The following is a 21,613-nucleotide window of genomic DNA, read 5'->3' as shown; positions in this document are numbered from 1 at the left end:
ATCAGTTAAAGAATAGGGTTCAGAAGCACATGAAATAATGCCAGTGAAATAATTTGAGACCCTAAGAGTGGTTATTTTCATGCTCAACACTTTACTCTTTCTCTGCTTTTGCATCATTTCTTTTTTTTTTTTTTTTTTTTGCGGTACGCGGGCCTCTCACTGTTGTGGCCTCTCCCGCTGTGGAGCACAGGCTCCGGACGCGCAGGCTCAGCGGCCATGGCTTACGGGCCCAGCCGCTCTGCGGCATGTGGGATCTTCCCAGACCGGGGCACGAACCCATGCCCCCTGCATCGGCAGGCGGACTCTCAACCACTGCGCCACCAGGGAAGTCCCTACATCATTTCTTTGTTCTTTTTGTGTCCACACCTTTCTCCTGTGTTAAGCTGACCATTCTTTTGAGGGCAGGCACTATCTTACTCACTTTTGTGTTGCAATGTTTTGTACCTATAGGTGCTCTATGAGTACTCGTTAAATAAGTTAAAATGAAGAAATAGCAACATCTTTTATACGGCCACTGTTTTAAACATTTTAAATGTTTTAAATTCACCTGGGAGGCGAAGAAAGAGTTATGATGGAGGTTGCAAGTGCAAACGTCTATAGTCAGAAATAAAATGGAATGAAAAAGGCCAGGAAGAAGCGGGGTGAAACCAGACAGCAATGGAGGCTGCTGTAACTTAGCTGAGACAGACAGAGGGTGTGGGTGTATGGAGCTAGGACAAACACTGCTGGCACAATATCATTTACTCCTATAAATTAACACATTAAGACTGTGACACTGCAAGAAGCCTTAAAAATAACCATAAATTGTCCTTTATATCAGATTTCCCGGGAGAGGAGAAGGAGGTGGTGAGGAGGAAGGTAGAAACCGGTAAATTTAATGTCAGTGCTTTCTCTAGGTCTTATTCGTTGATTTGGGTGAAAAATTGCAGAAGACTTTCTCTATTACTAAAGAGTTTTATCTGGAAAAGCTGGTATGATATAGAGTATTACTGTCTTTTCCGTTTCTTAAGTTGCAAGATTGATGTTTTTCATGTGATTTTTATTTAAAAATCCTGGGGAAAACACTTGTAGATCTAAATTAAAAATAGAGCAAACATTGACATAATGTTAAAATGACTTAAAATCTAGCTGTTTAACAATCAACTCTTTATATAAGGCAGCCGTTCAAAAATAATATTTGGCACTCATCTATTGCTCTTGCTCATACACGGGGCAATGTTCAAATATTTCACGTGCTATTTTTCCTGAAGCTTTTCTCTTCATAAAATAACCCAATTACTCTAATTGCTGAAATAACAGTACTTTCCTGTTTAAATAGATCTTTGTGTCCAGGAAGTCAAGTACAAAACAAATGGTCTCATGATGATCTATTAAGACTAAATTAGCAGTTAGATTTTTGTTTCTGGAGTGGATTTATTCCCAGAAAAAATATTTTTTTTTCCTAGAATAGTAGTAGTAAATAGTATGTGTACCTTGTTTATAAAAATCTAGTTTCAAAGACTGTTCCTGAAAAACCTTATTAAATGGTGACTTTATATCTAAATGGGAAGTATCATTGGCAGCTCTAACTGGCTAAACACAAATCACAGATAATCTTACACACACGGTCATTTAAAGCTTGGGAAAAATAGAAACAGCGAACAAAGTTCACAGTTTCTTATTTGACAGGAAATGCCTTAGGTTTTTGGCAGTATTCATTTAAATAAAAGCTAAACCTTACACATATGTCAATGCAACTAAAATTAAAAAAAAACAACCCAAACTTTCACCATCAAATCCTGTCAATTTAGAATACTTATGAATGTACAGTTCTTTTTTTTTTTTGGTTTTAATCAATATACATATAGTGTTCAATTTTTTATTTAAGGTTCAATTAAGTTATATTGAATAGACTTTTTTCTCTCAACAGTTAAGATAGTTGTCATGTTCAATGACCATAAAATAGTCTATCATATTGATAGACCATTGCTTCCTTCTCAGTTTTCCACTTGTTGAGAATTTGGCCCCTATTCACTGTTGATTAAACTATCTTTGTATAAACATGATTTTTCCCTTTTCAATTAATTTCTTGGAATAGATTCCTAAAGAGGAAATTACTGGGTCACAATATAAAACAAGATTTATGACTTTTATTACCAAACTGGTATTCAGAAACATTGTACTAATTTATTACAATGCCAATTGCATTGTATATGAATGTATATGAATGTTTTCTTAAAGGTCTTCCAACATTGAATTTAATATTTTCAATTTAATTTCTCAGTTAATACTGGTAAGTTATTACTTCTGTTTTTATTTACATTAAAAATTATTAGTTAGGTTGAACCCTTTGCCAAATGTCTCTTTATTATTTGTGTTTCCTTTCTGTCCATGGATTCTGTCTGTCCATTCAAGACTGAATATACTTTCATGCGTTTGTATTCATTTCATATATATTCAGAAAATGAAGCTTCCATAAGACACATTTGCTGCAGATTTCCCCCCGATTCTTTTTTTCCTAGTATATAACTTATATTTATATATTCAAGCTCAAATTACTCAATCTATTCATAATTAAACATGTCCACTCTTTCATTTTCTTTCAGATTTTTTGCACTTGAAAAAATTACGTCTTTATCTCATGTGAAATGTGTGGAGTCTATTTTCTATAGAACAATTGCCCATTTTCCCAGCAGCACTTACGCAGTAATGGTTGTTCCCCCATTTTATTTCATCAGGTTTGTTATGAAACTTCTTATATATGTATAAATATATTTCTGGCATTTCCATTCTGTTTCACTGGCCTGTATTTCTGTTTTTAACTCTACAGTTTGGTACCTGTGCTTCAATTTGTTTTAAATTCTGGTAGACTAAGTCACCTATCATTTTCCTGTTCTTTTTAAAGAAGGAAAGGAAATTGATGAAGAAGAAATATGAAATATTTCTCAATATCCCATGAAAAAATGTATACTTTTAGTACCTTTTCTATCAGTTCTTTTGCTGCGTCATTTGTTTGTGTCTCAAAAGTTAGAGGACATTCCTCAATCACAAGCCTTGGGCGTCTTTGTCCACTGGGTGCTGTCGAATGCTTCGTGCTGTAACAGAGAATATGTTTATCGTTGGAAGCCAATTGCTGATTTTCAGCTAATATGCTCATGTGAAAATGAGCGAGTAACTCACAAATAAGTTCAAGGCAATCCTTTTTCTTTGTTATTTCGACCCTAATGGCTGTCTTCTTATGTAAAAATATTGGAAAAACAGAATAACTTCTATTAATTTAGATTTCCTTAATTAAAACCTCTATTAATTTAATTTCTAATTTAACATGAAAGAAAAGCTCCACGTCTGTTGTTCTGATAAGTTATGAGAAATGATTTTAGATCACTGTTATACCTCATTATTGTACAAAAGCACAAGTAACAATCCTATTTAAGTGCAGATAAATATTGTCCTGTCTTTTTCCTTTTTCTTCTTTTCTGATCTTCACCCCTTGATTAGCCTTAGCCCTGGCAGGGCACTGCTAAATCTATTTGAAGTAATGTGAAAAGAGAAAAATAATTTATCCATGGTTTGTAAGATTTGTAATTAGGACATAAGTGTTGCTATGGTGTGGTAAATGGCATATTTACTTAGTAATGCTTGAACTAGTAAATATCTGATGAGGTGCCCTATCATGGTGAAAGCTGCTTGTGTACATGCCCTCTCAGACGTGTGTAAGTGGGCAGTTAGTTACTCAGTAGCAGACAGTGTCCCTATAAAGCATATCTTGGATTTTTTAAAGCCTCTTTTTTTCCCCCCAATTTTCCTGGTTTCTCTCTTTTCCTCTTATTTCATTTTCCCTTCTCAGCTTAGCCCTTTCATGGTTAAAATCGCTATAAAGAGAAAACACAGTTTTTACCCTGGTCTTTGAGATGATTATGATACAGTTGAAGGGTTGTGTAAAAAAAATTTAATGTGTTAATCAAAGACATTGGTCTGGTTATTTTCATTCTTCATTGGAAGGAGTAACAGTATTTTGAATATTATGAAACGTACAAGCTCGGTTGGCAAAAAACGTTTGTAGTATTGTTTGGAGAAATAGCTATTAAAAAAAAAACCTAAAATGGATGGCTTTCTGGCTTTCCCATCCTATTTTTTGGAAAAAGCTGATAAGAGATCTATCCAGTTTGTGAGAACTTGGCATGTAGGCCTTTTTGCTGTAAAAGTTTTGGAAGTTAGAGATAGTTTCTGTTGCCACTATTAATAAAACAATACAGGACAGTTCAAAAAAACGCTCAGTGAAAGTGGACTTGTTCAGTCAGCTCTTTTAGCCCAGTGTAGGATATAGCTAATTGATACCCCCTCATCTGCTGAAGTTGCTATATCAGCTTTCAGGTGCTTCTTGAGTCTATTTTCCTTTCCCTTTCTTCACTGACATCCTTACCTAGGACCTGTTTGTCTGTAAGGGGCTAAATCTATGAGAAGTTTTAAGGAAGGAGATTTAAGTTTCCTTCTCCCAATCGAGGTTCAACTGCTGGAAAATGTGCCTTAAGCCAAAACCCCTAATTATCCTTTATTCTCCATCACTTTGTCCAAACTTGCTTTCCTTTTAGCCAAAGAAAACTGTCTCTCTCAACAGCTTCTTAGTATGACAGTTTTCTGGAGCGTCAGGCTTACCTTAATTTCAAGCGCGATAGCACCACCCTGTATAGGTAACTTGCAGGCAGGTGTTTTTGCTGCCCAACAGGTTGTATAACAGGATGAATAGCCCCAACAATATATCCTTTAAGATAGTAGTCTTCCACTTTTGTTACTATATCCAGAATTGAATTTATCTTGATTACTTCTGGGTTTGGTGAAGCTGAAATATCAAATGCAAAGAGGGATTTGCACATTCATAAAGTTGAGTTACATATTATTTCTATCTACATATGATAATGCTAATGAATAGGAAACATATCCATATGATTTAATCTCAAATAAAGTTATACTAACATATTATTAAAACAAATTTTATTTATTTTTGGCTCTGTTGGGTCTTTATTGCTGCACGATGGGCTTTCTCTAGTTGTGGTGAGCAGGGGCTACTCTGTTGTAGTGCACAGGCTTCTCATTGTGGTGGCTTCTCTTGCTGTGGAGCACGGGCTCTAGGTGTGTGGGCTTCAGTAGTTGCAGCACGTGGGCTCAGTAGTTGCGGCATGCAGGCTCTAGGGCGCGTGGGCTCAGTAGTTGTGGCTCGCAGGCTTAGTTGCTCCGCAGCATGTGGGATCTTCCCAGACCAGGGATTGAACCCATGTTCCCTGCATTGGCAGGCAGATTCTTAACGACTGCGCCACCAAGGAAGTCCCTGTCAAGTGCTTTCTTATTTCTAATTACGTTTCAAAAACATCGTGTTTTAAGTTTCTCTGGGAAACTAAAAATATGGTTTCTTATGGGACTTATATAAATACTTGAGTAAAGAAATTGAAAAAGTAAAGGCAACCAGAAGTTCTTCTTAATAAGTAAAAATTCTAAATACACAGGAAATTTAAACGCAAAATTGATATGCAGTTGAAACATTCCTTTGAAGCAGGGCAAATCTGTAGAAACTATAGAATAGTACAATCTGTATAGTTTTTAGTAAAAGAAAAGGGTGTGTTATATGGGAAAATGAATGTTCTAGCATTATTAATTTTAAAAACAACTTCATTTTCTGTGACAATATTTCTCATTTTCTGGAAAACAACCAAGACTTAATAACTAGAAATGGAGCTGCAGTTTGGCTATCTCTTGAATAACAAAACATATGAAGTGAACTCCAGGTAGGGGCAGTGCTGGCTGTTGGCCTTCTGTCACTGTGGTCAGTGCTGTCCAGCAAATAGCTGCTGTTAATTGCCCAAACACAGGAAGTAGGTTAAGAAGCAGACAAGGAAGAAGGGTCAGAGGAAATCCCTACCTCCTCTTACATTAATATCCACGTGATGGAACAGAAATCCACCACTTGGATTCACGTGGGTTCATGCCAACTTCTCAAATGAAAATAAAGCACTCAAAGAAAAGTTATATAAACCAGCATGAATCCACTTACTCAAATTTTCATCCTCTTTTGGATTTAAACTAATCTACAATATATTTTCATCATTATGAATAGGAATAAGAACAAAGAGACTGATCCTGGGTTTGGAAGAAACAGCTGGATTTCATCGCAAAATGACCCACTTCTGCATGTTTGTGTGGCAATCACTCCGTGATTCATTTGGTCTTACTTTTTTAGTATTTTAACTATCAACCCTGATTTCCAAACAAAGGAACTAAAAAACTATAAACTAGAATAAACTGTTAAGACTAAGGAATAAAACATAGCTTAAACTTATTTTTAGAGCTATATACTAATCCTACAAAAATTTAAAGAAAATTTCCGTCTTTTAATGGATCTCATTTCTTATTGTAGAAAATGGAAATGCTTAGCATGATACAAAAGAATCTTCATAGTCTGGCCTCTGTCTACTTATTCAGCTTTCACTCTTGTCATCCTTTTCCTTGTACATCTTGCTTTGGCAGGACTGAACTACGGGAGTTCCTGAGCCTGGCACACTGTTTCATGTTGCTGGAATTTCGTTGCCTTTCCTGCTCCCCAAGTTGAGTTAATCATTCCTTCCTCTGTGCTGTGCATTCTACTAGTTCCCTTATCAATCTGTATTATAGACACTTGTTTATGTGTTTGTCTCCGCTGTTAGACTGAGAATTCCTTAAGGGCATAAAACCAGAATCACTTACCACAAGTAGAAAATTACATACAAATAAATACAACAAAAAGAAAATACTTATCAAATTCTAGCTGGATACTGTTATCTGCCAAGGACTGAGCCACAGCCCTGCTCTCTCTTTGTTGAAAGGGAGAATTAGCCATTAGAGAGGTGTTAGAGACATAGTAACTCCAAACTGATTGGAAGGCTTAAAAAGAACTGAAAAGGGCACAGCTTTCTGACTATGAGATTCAATGTTATTAATTCTGTGTTTGTGTGTACAACTTAAAAGCATCTCAGGTCTAGTGCTAAGTCTTTTGGTAGAGGCTTGGAACCCCTACTGGGATAGAAGTAGCAAGGACACAGTGATGGCAGCAAGGGGGACAGATGACATCAGAGGGAATAAAATGAATTATAAAACTAGATAAAAGAACTGTAAAAACTTTACAGGCTGAGGTCTCTTAAAGGACTTTCTACACTTCATTGGCCCGATTGATAATGATAATGAAATCATTCCCTCCGTTCTATTGTTTCAGAACAAGGTTTTCAAAGGCAGAATTTTGTAACACGTTAAATAGAATCACAAGAAGATAGCTATAACAGAAGGACATTGGTGCTTAAAGAGGTTCCTGTTCAGGTAGAGAATGTATTTCTAAGGAACACCTTGTTCTCTGGTGATGTCAGAGAAATTTTGTCAGTGGAACATCCAGCTTTTCTAGTCTAATCTACATCCTCTTGCACTCTCAATAAAGTAAGGTTATTGTCTTGAGTTCAATGCAAAAGAAATGTTAATGCCTGAAACACACAAAGGCACACATGCACAGAAGTTTTGAGAGGAATTACAAACTGAGAAATCCAGGAAAGTTACAAAGGGAGAAAAAAAATTGTACATCAGTACTAATAAGCATATCTTACACATAAGTTTTTGTAAAGATCATGTCATTTTGGGCCCAGTGCTTTACATTAATTATTCAACTGTCTCAAATGTGCATGTTCTTCTATTTGGAGGTCTGTGTCTTTTGATAAATAGCACTCGGCATAGACATGACAATTATGATAAGTGCTTGAAAAATACTTGTTAAAGGACCAGCTGAATGAAAAATTGGTTGTAACATTAACATATTCAGTGAACAGAGCTCCAGGGTGCTCATGGAGCAGTAGTTTAGAAAATAGACTCTAGGGGGAATTCCCTGGTGGTCCAGTGGTTAGGACTCCTCGCTTTCACTGCTGAGGGCAGGGGTTCAATCCTGGTCGGGGAACTAAGATCCCACAAGCCAAAAAAAAAAAAAAAAAAAAAAAAAAGACCTTCGGACCAGACTGCCTGGATGCAAATCCCAGCTCTGCCACTTACTAGTCTGGCAAGGTACTTTGCACCCACGTGCCTCAGTTTCCTCATCTTCAAGGTAAGAATAATAATAGAGTCTACTCTATATGGTCGTTAGGATTAAATAAGTTTATATGTGTTCCTAGAAAGTATCTGGCATGTAGCATGTGCTATACAACTATTGGTTGCTTTGTTAAGTAAAGTCCTCCCCTGTGGAACGAGAGGCAGCACACTATTCTAAGAGCATTAGGATCTGGAAGCAAATCACCTGGGCTCAACTCATGCCATTTACTAGATCTGGAACAAGTTAATTTGCCTGTCTGAGACAGGGACAAACAATGGTATTAACTTCATAGAGTTGCTTTCATAGTAATTGTAAAACATGAGCCCAGGGCCTGGTACAAAGTAAACACTCAAATATCAGTGATGTGCCTGTCTGTTGGTGGCCCAGCTTAGAAAGATAGTTTCAAATGAAGTTGCCCTCCGAGGTGTCATGGTTGGCTTAAAAAAATCTCCAGGAAGATCATTGTAGAGATCTGGCTTTATTCCAAAAGCCCAGCCTGGCTCACCATCTGTAGAATTCTGTATCAGAGGCCCCTAACTCATGCTCTAGATCTCAGGTCCCTAACTCACCCTATAGATTAGGTGTCCCCCCCCCCCCCCCGCCAACTCACTCCAAATAACAGTCCCTAACTCACGCTGATCTGCTCCATTGAGTCCCAGACTCAAATGTCCAAAGGTATCAGCCTGATAAAACAAGGAAAGGGGCTGTGCTGAAGGAGGGACCTGGGGAAGACTTAATACCTTATCCAAGAGTGCAGCAGCCCTGGTCCAGTGCTGCCATGGGGTCATGTGGGCCCAGTGTTGCTGGATCTTCTATTTTTTTTTAAGAAAACCCCCAAATCCAGATTCTTATGTAATATCTCCCAACTTTAAAAAGTGACAGTTAATTCAAATATCTTAACACTATACACACCAAGCGAGACCTGTCTAAAGGCTGAATATGGCCCATGTCTTGCTGGTTTGCAGCTTCTCCTCTGGGTCGCCCCAGCGATTCTGCAGACCAGAGCCTGCCCAGGTCCAGGCCAGGCTGCCCAGGTCCAGGCCAGTCCACCCAGGCCATCTTAGATAGTGTTCAGCATCCTAGGACACAGAAAGTGATCCAAATCTTCCTCATTAGTGGGGACAGGAGGATGATGGTGATAGGAGGGCTGGGGTTCATTCTGTTAACAAATTGTCCTTCTTATCCTACACTGTGATTTATTTTAAACATGCCAGTGTCATTCGAGAAAGGTAAACCTAGGAGCAAGGAAAGGTGAAATAAATCTGGGAATTTTGTTGAGAACTTCCCTTCAGGTAATCCCCTCGATTCTTAATAATGTTTTAAACTGTGCTGAAAAGAGACTGGCAGCCTGATTCAGCTTAGAGATGTGAGGAAGGGACAAGCTGTGCACACAGAGTGAGGCATTTTCATCAGTGCTCACCAGAGTGAATAATTATGTCTCCATGATAGGCTTGGTGTTTGAAGCCAAGCCTTTGATTTGATGTCCTTACACTGGGGCAGTAATATCAGAGAATCTATTACTTTTTAAACACAGGAAATTAGGGGGGAGGTGTGGTTGTTTTGGCTAGAACTGAACAGCACAGGCAGTTAGCAGCAGCTGCAAGCCATCTTGCTCTTCTTAGCTCCCCAACCGCTGCGAGTTCCTTGGGAGAAGGAACAAATGGTGCTGTTGACGGCATTAATGGGTGGGGCTGGTTGCCGTGCAATCAGTGCTACGCGATTTGTAAAAGCTTTATTACACCTTACAAGGCTATTGTGAAGAACTGGTGAAGGAAAGTATTTTGTAGTTGCTTTGAAAACTATATACATGCAGAGTGGACTTTTCTGATTAAAACTGAAATGCGCTGAAGGTTAAGCTAGTCTATCATTTATCCTCATAGTTTCCAAAATAAAATATCAGTAGAGTTTTTTATGGTCCTTTGCTTAAAAGCTTCATAGACAAAGATCAAATTTTAAAAATAGAAAAAAGTCATACAGACTGCCAACAAACACATGAAAGAATGCTCAACATCATTATTCATTAGAGATATGCAAATCAAAACTACAATGAGATATCATCTCACACTAGTCAGAATGGCCATCATCAAAAAATCTAGAAACAATTAATGCTGGAGAGGGTGTGGAGAAAAGGGAACACTCTTGCACTGCTGGTGGGAATGTGAATTGATACAGCCACTATGGAGAACAGTATGGAGGTTCCTTAAAAAACTAAAAACAGAACTACCATATGACCCAGCAATCCCACTACTGGGCATATACCCTGAGAAACCCATAATTCAAAAAGAGTCATGTACCAAAATGTTCATTGCAGCTCTATTTACAATAGCCCGGAGATGGAAACAACCTAGGTGTCCATCATTGGATGAATGGATAAAGAAGATGTGGCACATATATACAATGGAATATTACTCAGCCATAGAAAGAAACGAAATTGAGCTATTTGTAATGAGGTGGATAGACCTAGAGTCTGTCATACAGAGTGAAGTAAGTCAGAAAGAGAAAGACAAATACCATATGCTAACACATATATATGGAATTCAAGAAAAAAAATGTCATGAAGAACCTAGGGGCAAGACGGGAATAAAGACACAGACCTACTAGAGCATGGACTTGAGGATATGGGGAGGGGGAAGGGTAAGCTGTGACAAAGCGAGAGAGAGGCATGGACATATATACACTACCAAACCTAAGGTAGATAGCTAGTGGGAAGCAGCTGCATAGCACAGGGAGATCAGCTCGGTGCTTTGTGACCGCCTGGAGGGGTGGGATAGGGAGGGTTGGAGGGAGGGAGATGCAAGAGGGAAGGGATATGGGAACAGATGTATATGTATAACTGATTCACTTTGTTATAAAGCAGAAACTAACACACCATTGTGAAGCAATTATACTCCAATAAAGTTGTAAAAAAAAAATAGAAAAAAGTCACATTCTAGTAAAAAGTTAAGAACTTGTTCAATGCCAAAAGGTTTGCTCTGATGGTGTAACTCTATGAAAACAGTCCAAGACATATATATGTTCTTTCCACCAATTTACTTCTGAAGATTGGTATGTATTTTTGAAATATTTATGAAACATTGTTTCCTCAGATAAAAGCACGATGTACAAACACTGGCAAGCAATTTTACCATATTTTCAAAAGGGAACAGACTGTCAAACTCCATATTGTATCTAGCAATTATAGTAAAAAATAATAAGTAACATATACCAAGTACCTATTTTGTGCCAGGTACTATGCAAAGTGCTTTACATGCCTAATCTTAATTAGCCCTTACAAAAACTCCACAAGGCAGATATTATCATTATTCTCAGATGAGGAAACTCAGGAAGAGAGAGATTTGATAACTTGCCCAAATTGTTAGTGAGCGATAAGGCTGTAATTGAACCATACAGAATGACTCCAGAGCCAGTACATCCGAGCACCGACAGGAAAGTAAAGCTTCACTGATTTGCATCACTGTTAATTCAGAATTTGTGAAAATTCAGACATGAGCTGAGCTAAAGTTTTTGACTACTATAAATTGTTAATCAATCTAATGTACCGATATTAAAAGGAGTATCCGGTTTACTCTACTTATCAAAATGTTTTAAGTTACTTAGAAAGATAAACTACTATATAAATAATGTCCAAATTACATAACATTTTATGTTTTCAATAAAGGTGCCATCTTTGTAGTCACTCATTCACATATTTAATTGAAGTAATACAACGGTGGTTTGGAAATGCGCTCAAACTCCAAGGGACGACAGAGTTCATAATCACAGGCAGATAAGCAAAAAGATTGCATTATGGCCATTAAAACTCCTGCAGCCTTGTTTCACCGCGGCCTCCTGCATGTGCTGCACTCTGCCTGTTCGTTTTTTTTTTTTTTTTTTACAACTTTATTGGAGTATAATTTCTTCACAATGGTGTATTAGTTTCTGCTTTATAACAAAGTGAATCAGTTATAGTTTTACTTGTAGTTCCCATACAAACCATGAGATTTTCTCTCATTTCTGGGTCTGTACAGCTTGTCTTTCAGCCTTGTTTGCCTTACCCCCACTTCCTTACTCAGCCTTTTTTTTTTAACCTTTAAAAACATCTTGTGTTGGGGTAGAAATGTAACGTACAAACGGGGTGCACAAAACATACTTAAAACTGCCAGCATTTGGTAACCACCATCCATTCAAAAACCAGAAAACGGCGGCATGCCAGAAGCCTCCCTTCCTGCCCATTTCAATCACAATCCCCCTCTCCTGCTCTGTGCTACCTTGAATTTTTTTTTTTTTTACCTTGACTTTTTGTGGTCCTCACTCCTTGCTCTTTTTAGTTTACTATGCAAGAATGCAAGCAAACACTACAGTTCAGTTTTGCCAATTTTGTGAGCTTTATATAAATGGAATCATACAGTATTTTGTGTCTATTTTCTTTCACTGAACATTAAGGTCGTGAGATTAATCTTGGGCACCTTGTGTAGTTGTAGTTTGTTCATTTTCATTGCAGTATAGTAGAGGACAGCAAAGTACTGCCTACGGCCTGTTTTGTTGTATATGGTATGTTGGCACTTCACTGGCCGAGCTGAGTAGTTGTGACAGAGACCACACAGCTCACAAAGCCTAAAATATTTACTATCTGGCCCTTTTCAGAATAAGTTGGCTCACTTCTGCGGTATAGCGTTGCATTGTGTGAGTTTACCACAATTCATTTTTCCAGTCTCTTGTTCATGGATTTCTGAGTTGTTCACACTTTTGGGGTTATTACAAATAGCACTTCTATCAACATTCTTGTATGTGCTGTATGGTGCATGCGTGTGCATGCTTCCACTGGGTATATGTATCTTCGCTAACTAGGTAATGACAAAGCATTTTTTGTTTTTTCAGAATGGTTGTACCAATTTACCAACACCTGGTATTAGCAGTCTTTTGACATTTTAGCCATTTTGGATGATTTGTAGTGGTTTCTCAGTGTGGTTTTTTTTTTTTTTTTTTTTTTTTTTTTCTGTACGCGGGCCTCTCACTGCTGTGGCCTCTCCCGTTGCGGAGCACAGGCTCCGGACACACAGGCTCCGCGGCCATGGCTCGCGGGCCCAGCCGCTCCGTGGCATGTGGGATCTTCCGGGATCGGGGCACGAACCCGTGTCCCCTGCATCGGCAGGCGGACTCTCAACCACTGCGCCACCAGGGAAGCCCTCACTGTGGTTTTAACATGAATTTTTCCTGATTACTAATGAGGTTGAGCACCGTTTCATATGTCTATTGACCATTGAGATTTCTTGTTTCATCAGCCACCTGTCCAAGTTCCTTGTCCATTTTTCTATTGGATTGTCTTTTCTTTTTTTGATTTTCAGTTGTATTTTGTATATTCTGGATATAAATCTTTGTCTAAGTCCCACTCATTCTTTAGATCAGATGAGGTGGCACTTCTTTTAAGGAGTCTTTCTGGATCCCACCAATCAGGTGGAGGTGCTCTTCTTTCTGCTTCTATAACTCTCAGACTTCTAGCAAAGCTTGTATCACAGCATAGAGTGTATGCACTGTAAATTGATGATTATTCATCAGGGCTCCTCAGCAGGAAGCTCACTAGGATGCAGGTTCACATAAGTCAAGGACTAGGCTTTATTCCTCACTCAGAGCTCAGTAGGTGCTCAGTAAGAGTTAGTTCAAAGAATAAATAGATGAATTGGGAGACTGGGATTGACATATATACACTATTGACACTATGTATAAAATAGATAACTAATGAGAACCTACTGTATAGCACAGGGAACTCTACTCAATGCTCTGTGCTGACCTAAATGGGAAGGAAATCCAAAAAAAGAGGGGATATATGTATACGTGTAGCTGATTCACTTTGGTGTACAGTAGAAACTAACACAACATTGTAAAGCAACTATACTCCAATAAAAATTTTAAAAAAAGAATAAATAAATGTCCACCCAGATATAAGAAAACCCCCCAATATAATGTAGATTGCCAGTAGAAATGTATTTTCTCCCAACATCAATATTTATTTAATTGGGTCAATTGTTTGCTATTTTCAGAGATTCCCTACTCCCCCAGGTCAGAATGGGATCTTTCTTCCCCCCCCCCACAACAGTCTGAAATTGTGAAGTTTTATTATTTGCCACAACTACTGAGCCTGTGCTCTAGAGCCCGAGAGCCACAACTACTGAGCCCATGTGCCACAACTACTGAAGCCTGCTCGCCTAGAGTCCATGCTCTAGAGAAGCCACTGCAATGAGAAGCCCGCGCGCCGCAACCAAAGAGTAGCCCCCGCTTGCCGCAGCTAGAGAAAGCCCTCATGCAGCAACGAAGACCCAACACAGCCAAAAATAAATAAATAAAATAAATAAATAAAAAAAAATAAGGGAAAGTCCTTATGCAGTTTTTTTACCTGGTAGGAATTTGGGCTAGGCACCATGACAGAGATTATGTTGATGCTTGAGTAAATTTAGTCATCTTTATTATAAATTTCTTTTTACATAGCACTTTACATTTGAAAATCTTTTGACTGCTTGAGGAAATACTCAAGAACTTATTAGATTCAGACAGACATAGAAAATTTAGCTCGACTGACCTTCTTTCCTTCCTTCCCTCGTTTCTGATACTTTATTCATCTCTTGTTGATTTTTAAATGCATTCTCTTCAGTGCTGCATCTTCATTATTCTTGAAAGTTCTCTAGTATTTAAGATTACTGACCATTTCTTGCTTTTTGAAACCCTCCTTTTCCTTGTGTTCTCTGGTGTTATACAGTCACAATTGTCCTCATTCTATTTCATTTTTGTTGAGTTGTCCTAAATATGGCTAAATATGATTTAGCCTGATGATTCAGCCCAAGACACTTATCCTCTGCCCATAGTCTCCTCTTTAAGACTTTATCTACTTCAATTCTTCCTGGAAGTCATCATCTCTTCTGTGCACCTGTAACTCTCTCTGCCAGGATGTTCCACTGCCACCTCACATGCAACGTGCCTGGAATGGAATTGCTGTTTCACCAACTGACTTCCTGTGGGATGTCCCTCCTACTGCAGGAGGCATCATTATTTCCACAGTTACTCAGGCTCAGAACAGGGAAGTCATCTTGAATTCCTTTCTTTCTGTTCCTTCATATCCAGCCAGCCACAGGCTAAGTCCTTCCTTGGTAATGTCTCTTACATGTGTCCCCTGCATCCTGTCCTTACTGCAGGTCCTCATCGTCATTAGCTTTGACCACTACAAGCAGTCTTCCAACTTTTCTCCTCACTTGCATTTCTCCCCACTGCAATCTCACATTAATCTTCTAAAAATACTTCTCTGTATCTATCAATTACTTGTTCAAAAGCCTTTACAGCTATTTATTCCCCGTAGAATCAAGGAATCATTCCTTGATTCCTTGATTCCACTCCAAGTCAGAGCATTCTATACTCCATTTATTTCCAACCTCATTTTCTGCTTTTCTCCTTTAAACACCACCTTAGCTCACTTCTTTCTTTTTTTAAAAAATTAATTAATTAATTAATTTTTGGCTGAGTTGGATCTTTGTTGCTGCACGCGGGCTTTCTCTAGTTGCGGCGAGTGAGGGGCTACTCTTCACTGCGGTGCGTGGGCTTCTCATTGCAGTGGCTTCTCTTGTTGTGGAGCATGGGCTCTAGGCGGGCTTCAGTAGTTGTGGCACACGGGCTCAGTAGTTGTAGCTCGTGGGCTCTAGAGCGCAGGCTCAGTAGTTGTGGCACACAGGCTTAGCTGCTCCACAGCATGTGGGATCTTCCCGGACCAGGGATTGAACCTGTGTCCCCTGCATTCACAGGCGGATCCTTAACCACTGCACCACCAGGGACGCCCCCTCACTTCTCCTTTCAATAGCCCTTGAAAGTACCTCAAACTCTTAATCTTTTTCTGATTATATAAACCCTATTTTTTTCTTCAGGTTCAGTTAAAGTCCTAATTTGAATTCCAACTTATCCTATTCAAAATTGATTTTTCCTTTTCCTGATACCTCTTGTATCTCGTATTGCAATTTTTCATTCATTACTTCAACACAACTTATTGGCCACCGGTCATATGCCAAACACTGTGCAAAACACAGCAGTGCAAAGGCGGATGTGGTTCCTGACCTTGAGGAGTTCATGAGCTTGTCCAGTTTGACCAATTAGAATATAAAATATTGGAGGGCAGAAACTATGTCTTATTCCTTTTTGTGTTTTCACTACTTATCAGCATCTTCTACAGAATCCATACATCAATGTATTTACTACTGTAACTGTGATGGTAAAAGACAATGAGAGTTTCTTGTTCTCATAATAATAAAGCAAGCTAGGGGCCAGGAAAATTTTACTCAATGTGTTTTACATGATTCTATTAGAAAGTCAAATAAGGAAGTTACCATCTGTCCTTCTGTTGGGTTTTTAATACTGTAGAAATTTCTTTTTAATCATAAAGCTAAACATGCTCTAAAAATCCTTAAGGCCATGGTTATTCAGATTGTTTTCTGGGATTGCACAAGAAGGTAAACCAACCCTTCTGGATCATTTGCAGAGTTAATTTAACTTTTCACCAAGAAACTCTATAATGTACTCATATATATACTGACACATTCTCATACATACACATGTATAGATTACTATACAATAATCCAGAAAAGTTATCACAAAAATTGTGCTGAAATCTCACTAGTGTGGTTAGTAGATCTGGCATAAGGCCAGGAAGGATAATAGTTAACTTTTATTAAGTGCTTACTAAGTGTCAGGTACCTTTTCAAGGAGATTATTTTATATAATCTCCTTTAATCTCTAAAATAACTCTATTATGCAAGCACCATCAGAACCCCCATTTTATAGATGAGGAAACTGAGATACAGCAAAGTTTATAAGCTTGCCAAGTTAGTGAGTGAAAGAGCCTAGATTCAGAACCCAGGAACTTGACTCCAGAGCCTTATGTGCTTAATGATTAGGCTATTATTTCTCCCATAGAGATATATAAGTAATGGCTCAAAGTACCCCCCCCCCCCAAAAAAAAGTGTGGGAAAGGCACACACACACACACACACATACACGCACACAGAGAATGGAACTAAATGGAAAATCAATAAATTGTTCAAGATAACTATAGCTACCATAACACAGGGCACTGGAAATTTCAAAGGGTCTCCTCTTGCCCCACTGGGACTTGACTCTCTGTCCCATGTCCTCTGTTTGGAAAAACAGAGGAAAACAAGGTAAGAGACAGGCTCTTCGTGAGCATACACAGCTGTCACTAGACCAATTTGTTTCCTGAAAGGTTGCTCACTGCACGTGGCCTCTGAGAGGCAGGAGATACCACTATTTAGTAGCCCTCACAGCAACCCCAGGTCAGAATGGCTAGGACTAAACGAAGAAGGCTGGCATATTTTAACCCCCATGTGACTCACTTCTCTACACACTGGAGGAATAGGTGGGCGTCAGAGACAACAGAAGAGAGGAAGGTGGTTTGTGGAGCTGGGCTGATACAGAGTCTTGGCTTCTGAGGCAGAGGCAAAGGCAAAGACAAAAACAAAACAGAACAAAAAACATGTGGAAGAATTGTAGAGAAAAGGGACACCAGGAGACTGGGCCCCTGGACCAAATAGGAACCAGGTGCAACTTTAAAATACGTGCCTGCTTACCGAGTTAACATTTGCAAACCATGCCCATACTTACACTTTATAGTGTAATACTCTATTACCTCCTCCAAACACCTAGAGTAGAAGGTAGAAATTTTACTCCTTTCACAGAGAGAAGGGCTTCTGATAATAATAAAACCAAAATGACTTCTGAAGAAAGTTGTAGATCTTTCTGATTCAAGGATGGCTGCATTTATACAAATTTGTTTGAGATTGCTAACATTGTTGGGAGGAAATAAATAAAAAAAAATTCAAGTTACTTTAAAACCTATGGGGGCTGTGCAGCAATCTTAAAGTACAGATCAAAATGGCTCTGGCCTAAACTTTATGAATAGACAAGGTTTTGAGGTTAAGGAAAATATGTGTTTGCATCCTGTGGATTTACAAAAACTTGTCCTAAAAGATAATTGACAAGGACAATCCATGGAGAAAACATAGGACCACATCACAAATATTTTCTCAAATGATGATTTTTGAAAAAGTATAGAAAAAATTCATTTGAGTGGTTACTTCTCTGATTGTCACCATTATCTTAATCTACTTTTAACTTTAATAATTAAAAAGAAAATTAAGAACATTGACATTTTCCCCTTTGGTAGCCTTAGCCTTAGGTAAAAATGGAAATGTAAATATGTTAAAAGTATATGTACAGACTTTGTGTATGTCTCTGGAAGGGAGTTTGCTTGCTGGTTAGCTCAGTTTTTGACAAAGAAAAATGGGCTGCTCTTGCTTCTTGCACAAAGATGCACTGTTCATAGAGCAAACCAAAAAATGGAGAATTTGTGTTTAAGTTGAAAAGAAATTAATATCCAACATGATAATGTACTTAGTATAAATTTTCTATTAACTGATAAAATGTGTGGCTTATTAGAATTAAAAGCATAACTTTGTAATAAGAACTTAAAATACTGATATCTGGAAATTCTAACAGCAAGCAGGACACTCAATTTCATTTTTAATACCCTGTAATTAAAGGTATAGTTCTGCTTTTTAAAAACTCAGTTTTATCAATGCGATTGTACAGTAAAGTTTCCAAAAGAAGTGAGGTAAAGTATTTGTGAAGTTGAGCTGCCTCTGTTCCTTGCACAGGGCTGCCATCTGGGCTTGTTTATTTGTGTTTCCAACTTTCTGGAACAGGGAGTTTCTCTGTTAGGGACAGGGCAAGCAGAGGAAGTATCTTACAGAAGACTATCTTTTTTTCTGTATTTTCAAACTTCAAGTTTAGTTTGGTCAAAAATATCAAATGACTAGCAGAATCACAACATTAACACAGTTGGAAACCTCAGAATTGTCTTAGCAAATACTCTTCCACATGATGCAAGTAATATTTCCTACATGCTACCTTCTTGTGCCTTTCAGATCTTTTTCAAAACACAAACTGTCATTAAGGCTAGAGCTATTTGGCTGGAAAGCGAACATTTTTCATGTGTCCTTCTACAAATAAGCATTTGATTTAAAAATGAAAGGACTATTTCCAAGCAGTTTTTCTAATTTTATAAAGTACATATGAGCCAAATTTACAGAAACCAAACAGAACAAAAATCTTTCAGAGTGTAATTAAGAAACAAAGCATTATTGTTAGATTGATTGTACAATCTGATGATAAGGAACAGTTTAAAAATCCACAAACCAACACTTAAAAAAACTAGTAGTCCCTTATCTCTGAAATCTTTCATTTAACAAATAAAATAGAAGCAAAAAGTACCTTGTAAAGTAAAATCCAGCAATACATATTCGTAAGCAAATTCTGTCTTTGTTTCCACTTGCGGTCTCTTCAGGGTAGAAAATATTTTTCCAGGGCTGCTATCATCAGGGTCTTCTAGCTTTCTAAGTCCGCACCCCATGGCAAAATCTGTAAGGAATTAAATTGCAGGATAGGGGAGGGAGACCAGCAAATTCTGTTGTTTAAGCTGCAAAAAGAAAGTTACAGACTTAACTGCTTTGATTTTTTCAGCTAAACCATAGATACTCAAAAAGAAAACATTTGAGTCCAAAGAAAGGAGCTGAAGACTTTTTCTATCCATTTTTCTGTAAAGTCGTTGAACCCATGATGATTAAGCTACAGCTCCGGGAGGCTGGGCTTGATCTTAGGAGAAACATGCAAGCTGCTACAACTTAGCGGAGAATTTCCATGCCACGTCAATTTACAGCCAGCCCCCTACCAGAGTTCTGTCGCTCAGGGCACCAACAGTGCTTTGTCTATCCCAGTTAGCTGGATGATAAAGGAGGTGTCCAAAAACGGAAATAAAAAGGCAAAAGTGCAAATCAGATGGAATTATCTACAAGTAGAGGCTATATTCAGACATAGTGGTGTGCAATTCTTTTTCTGTTTTCTCTTTTCCCTTTTTCCTGTGCCCACTGCCCCCCCTTCCTCCCTGCTATTACCAAGAAAGCAAAAGGAGAGAGAGAGACAGAGAGAGACAGAGAGAGAGAGAGAAAATGGAAAAAAAAAAAAAAAAAAGGATTCTCAATATGGTTGGAAACAAAAATCATTTCCAGAAAGGAAGTCAGGAAACTGTTTCTGGAGTCTAAAAGGAGAAAAGTTAAAGTTAAAAAAACAACAACCCACTTTTAGTCTTTAGATAGCACTTTTGAGGATTTCTTTCCAAATGAAGGGTTTTTTTTGGCTGGAAAAATCATGTACTAGTTAAACTGCCACATATAAAATGTTTATATTTAAATATCATAATAAAAAGACTATTTAATTGCAAAGAAGAGACAGTAATGTGGATAATTAGTTTCCCTAACATTTATAAAGTTTAAAAAACTCTACTATTAGAAGGCTTATGATAATAACTAGTAACACTTCCACAGGTCCCAGAGTATCATTAATTAAAAACAACAACAATAACAACAACAAAACTGACAACTTGATTCATTCAGTCTTATAAATTGCTATATACCTGAAGTCAAGAACAATTTCTAATGGAACAATTGTAATGAGTGTTTATTGTATTTAACCATTTACGCGTCATGTGGTGTGGTGTACCCATCAAAACTGTAAGCCCTGGAATCATACCTCCTGGTTTCAAATACTGCTTCTAATGCCTACTAGAGACGTGATCTTGGGCAACTTACTGGACCTCTTCAAGTTTCAATTTCCGCCCCTATAAAATGGAGTTAATAATAATACTTACCTCATAGGCTTGTTATGAAGGTTGAATGAGATAATCTTATCTCATATCTTAACATTATGCCTGGCGAATAGCATAAAATAAATTTGTTAATGTGCTTACATTATAAAACAGTGTTGAGAATAGTAGTAGAAAGGAAGTGATTCTGCCACCATTCCCATTATTTACAAAATAAACCTCACATTTCAGGTTTCATAGAATACAAGCCTGAAAAGATTTTTCAATTACATTGAAGAGTGCACATGAAAACTCTCAAAAGGGTATGGATTATTTAGTTTGTAGATCACTATGACGTCTTGTCTCTTCCTTCCACCTCCTTGTCTTTAAACAATTTACTTTTCAGAAGTGTTTTTTAACAGAGGAAAATTCCATAGTCCTTCATTCTCAAGGGTGAGCATGGTTGGTGGTAGCAATTTCTGGGTAAATTTGGCTAAAAAGACAGCAGACTCTGACCTAGTGTGACTCATTTGACTATTCCCAGTGTTTCAATGCCTGTCATTTTTCATGTCCTCTTTTGCTGTGAGCTCCTGGATGGCAGAAATAGAATATTTGAAGTTCACTAGTTCCTACTGCAGAGCCTGGAGGATTATTTATGAAATACTCATTATATTTATTAAGCACCTGCTATATTCCAGGCACTAAATTAGATGCTGCTGGGTACACAAGTTGACTAAACATGGCTTCTGCCCTAAAGGAACTTAAGGCTTAATGGGGAAGAAGACAGACTTATAAACAGATAATTTCAATTTGATTTGGTAGCTGCTAAGATAGAAGTATGCATAGGATGCTATAGAAATCCTAGAAGAGGTCTCTAA

At 38.0% G+C, this 21,613-nt stretch overlaps 1 protein-coding gene across 1 annotated transcript in view; it reads right to left on the bottom strand.

The window, feature by feature from the left end:
- The window catches only part of RFTN2 (raftlin family member 2), a 68,116-nt gene extending 48,411 nt beyond the window's left edge, over positions 1–19,705 (bottom strand). The window contains exons 1-4 of the mRNA XM_060106473.1: positions 19,602–19,705; positions 19,370–19,516; positions 4,636–4,819; positions 2,960–3,074 (exon numbers count right to left, since the gene is read on the bottom strand). Coding sequence (XP_059962456.1) covers positions 2,960–3,074; positions 4,636–4,819; positions 19,370–19,508 — 438 coding nt within the window. The 5' untranslated portion in view covers positions 19,509–19,516; positions 19,602–19,705. The remainder of the gene's footprint in view (positions 1–2,959; positions 3,075–4,635; positions 4,820–19,369; positions 19,517–19,601) is intronic.
- Between the last annotated feature and the right edge of the window lie 1,908 nt (positions 19,706–21,613).

Source organism: Mesoplodon densirostris, chromosome 8 (assembly GCF_025265405.1).
Source record: "Mesoplodon densirostris isolate mMesDen1 chromosome 8, mMesDen1 primary haplotype, whole genome shotgun sequence".
Lineage (NCBI taxonomy): Eukaryota > Metazoa > Chordata > Mammalia > Artiodactyla > Ziphiidae > Mesoplodon > Mesoplodon densirostris.
This window is presented reverse-complemented; position numbering and strand designations above follow the sequence as displayed.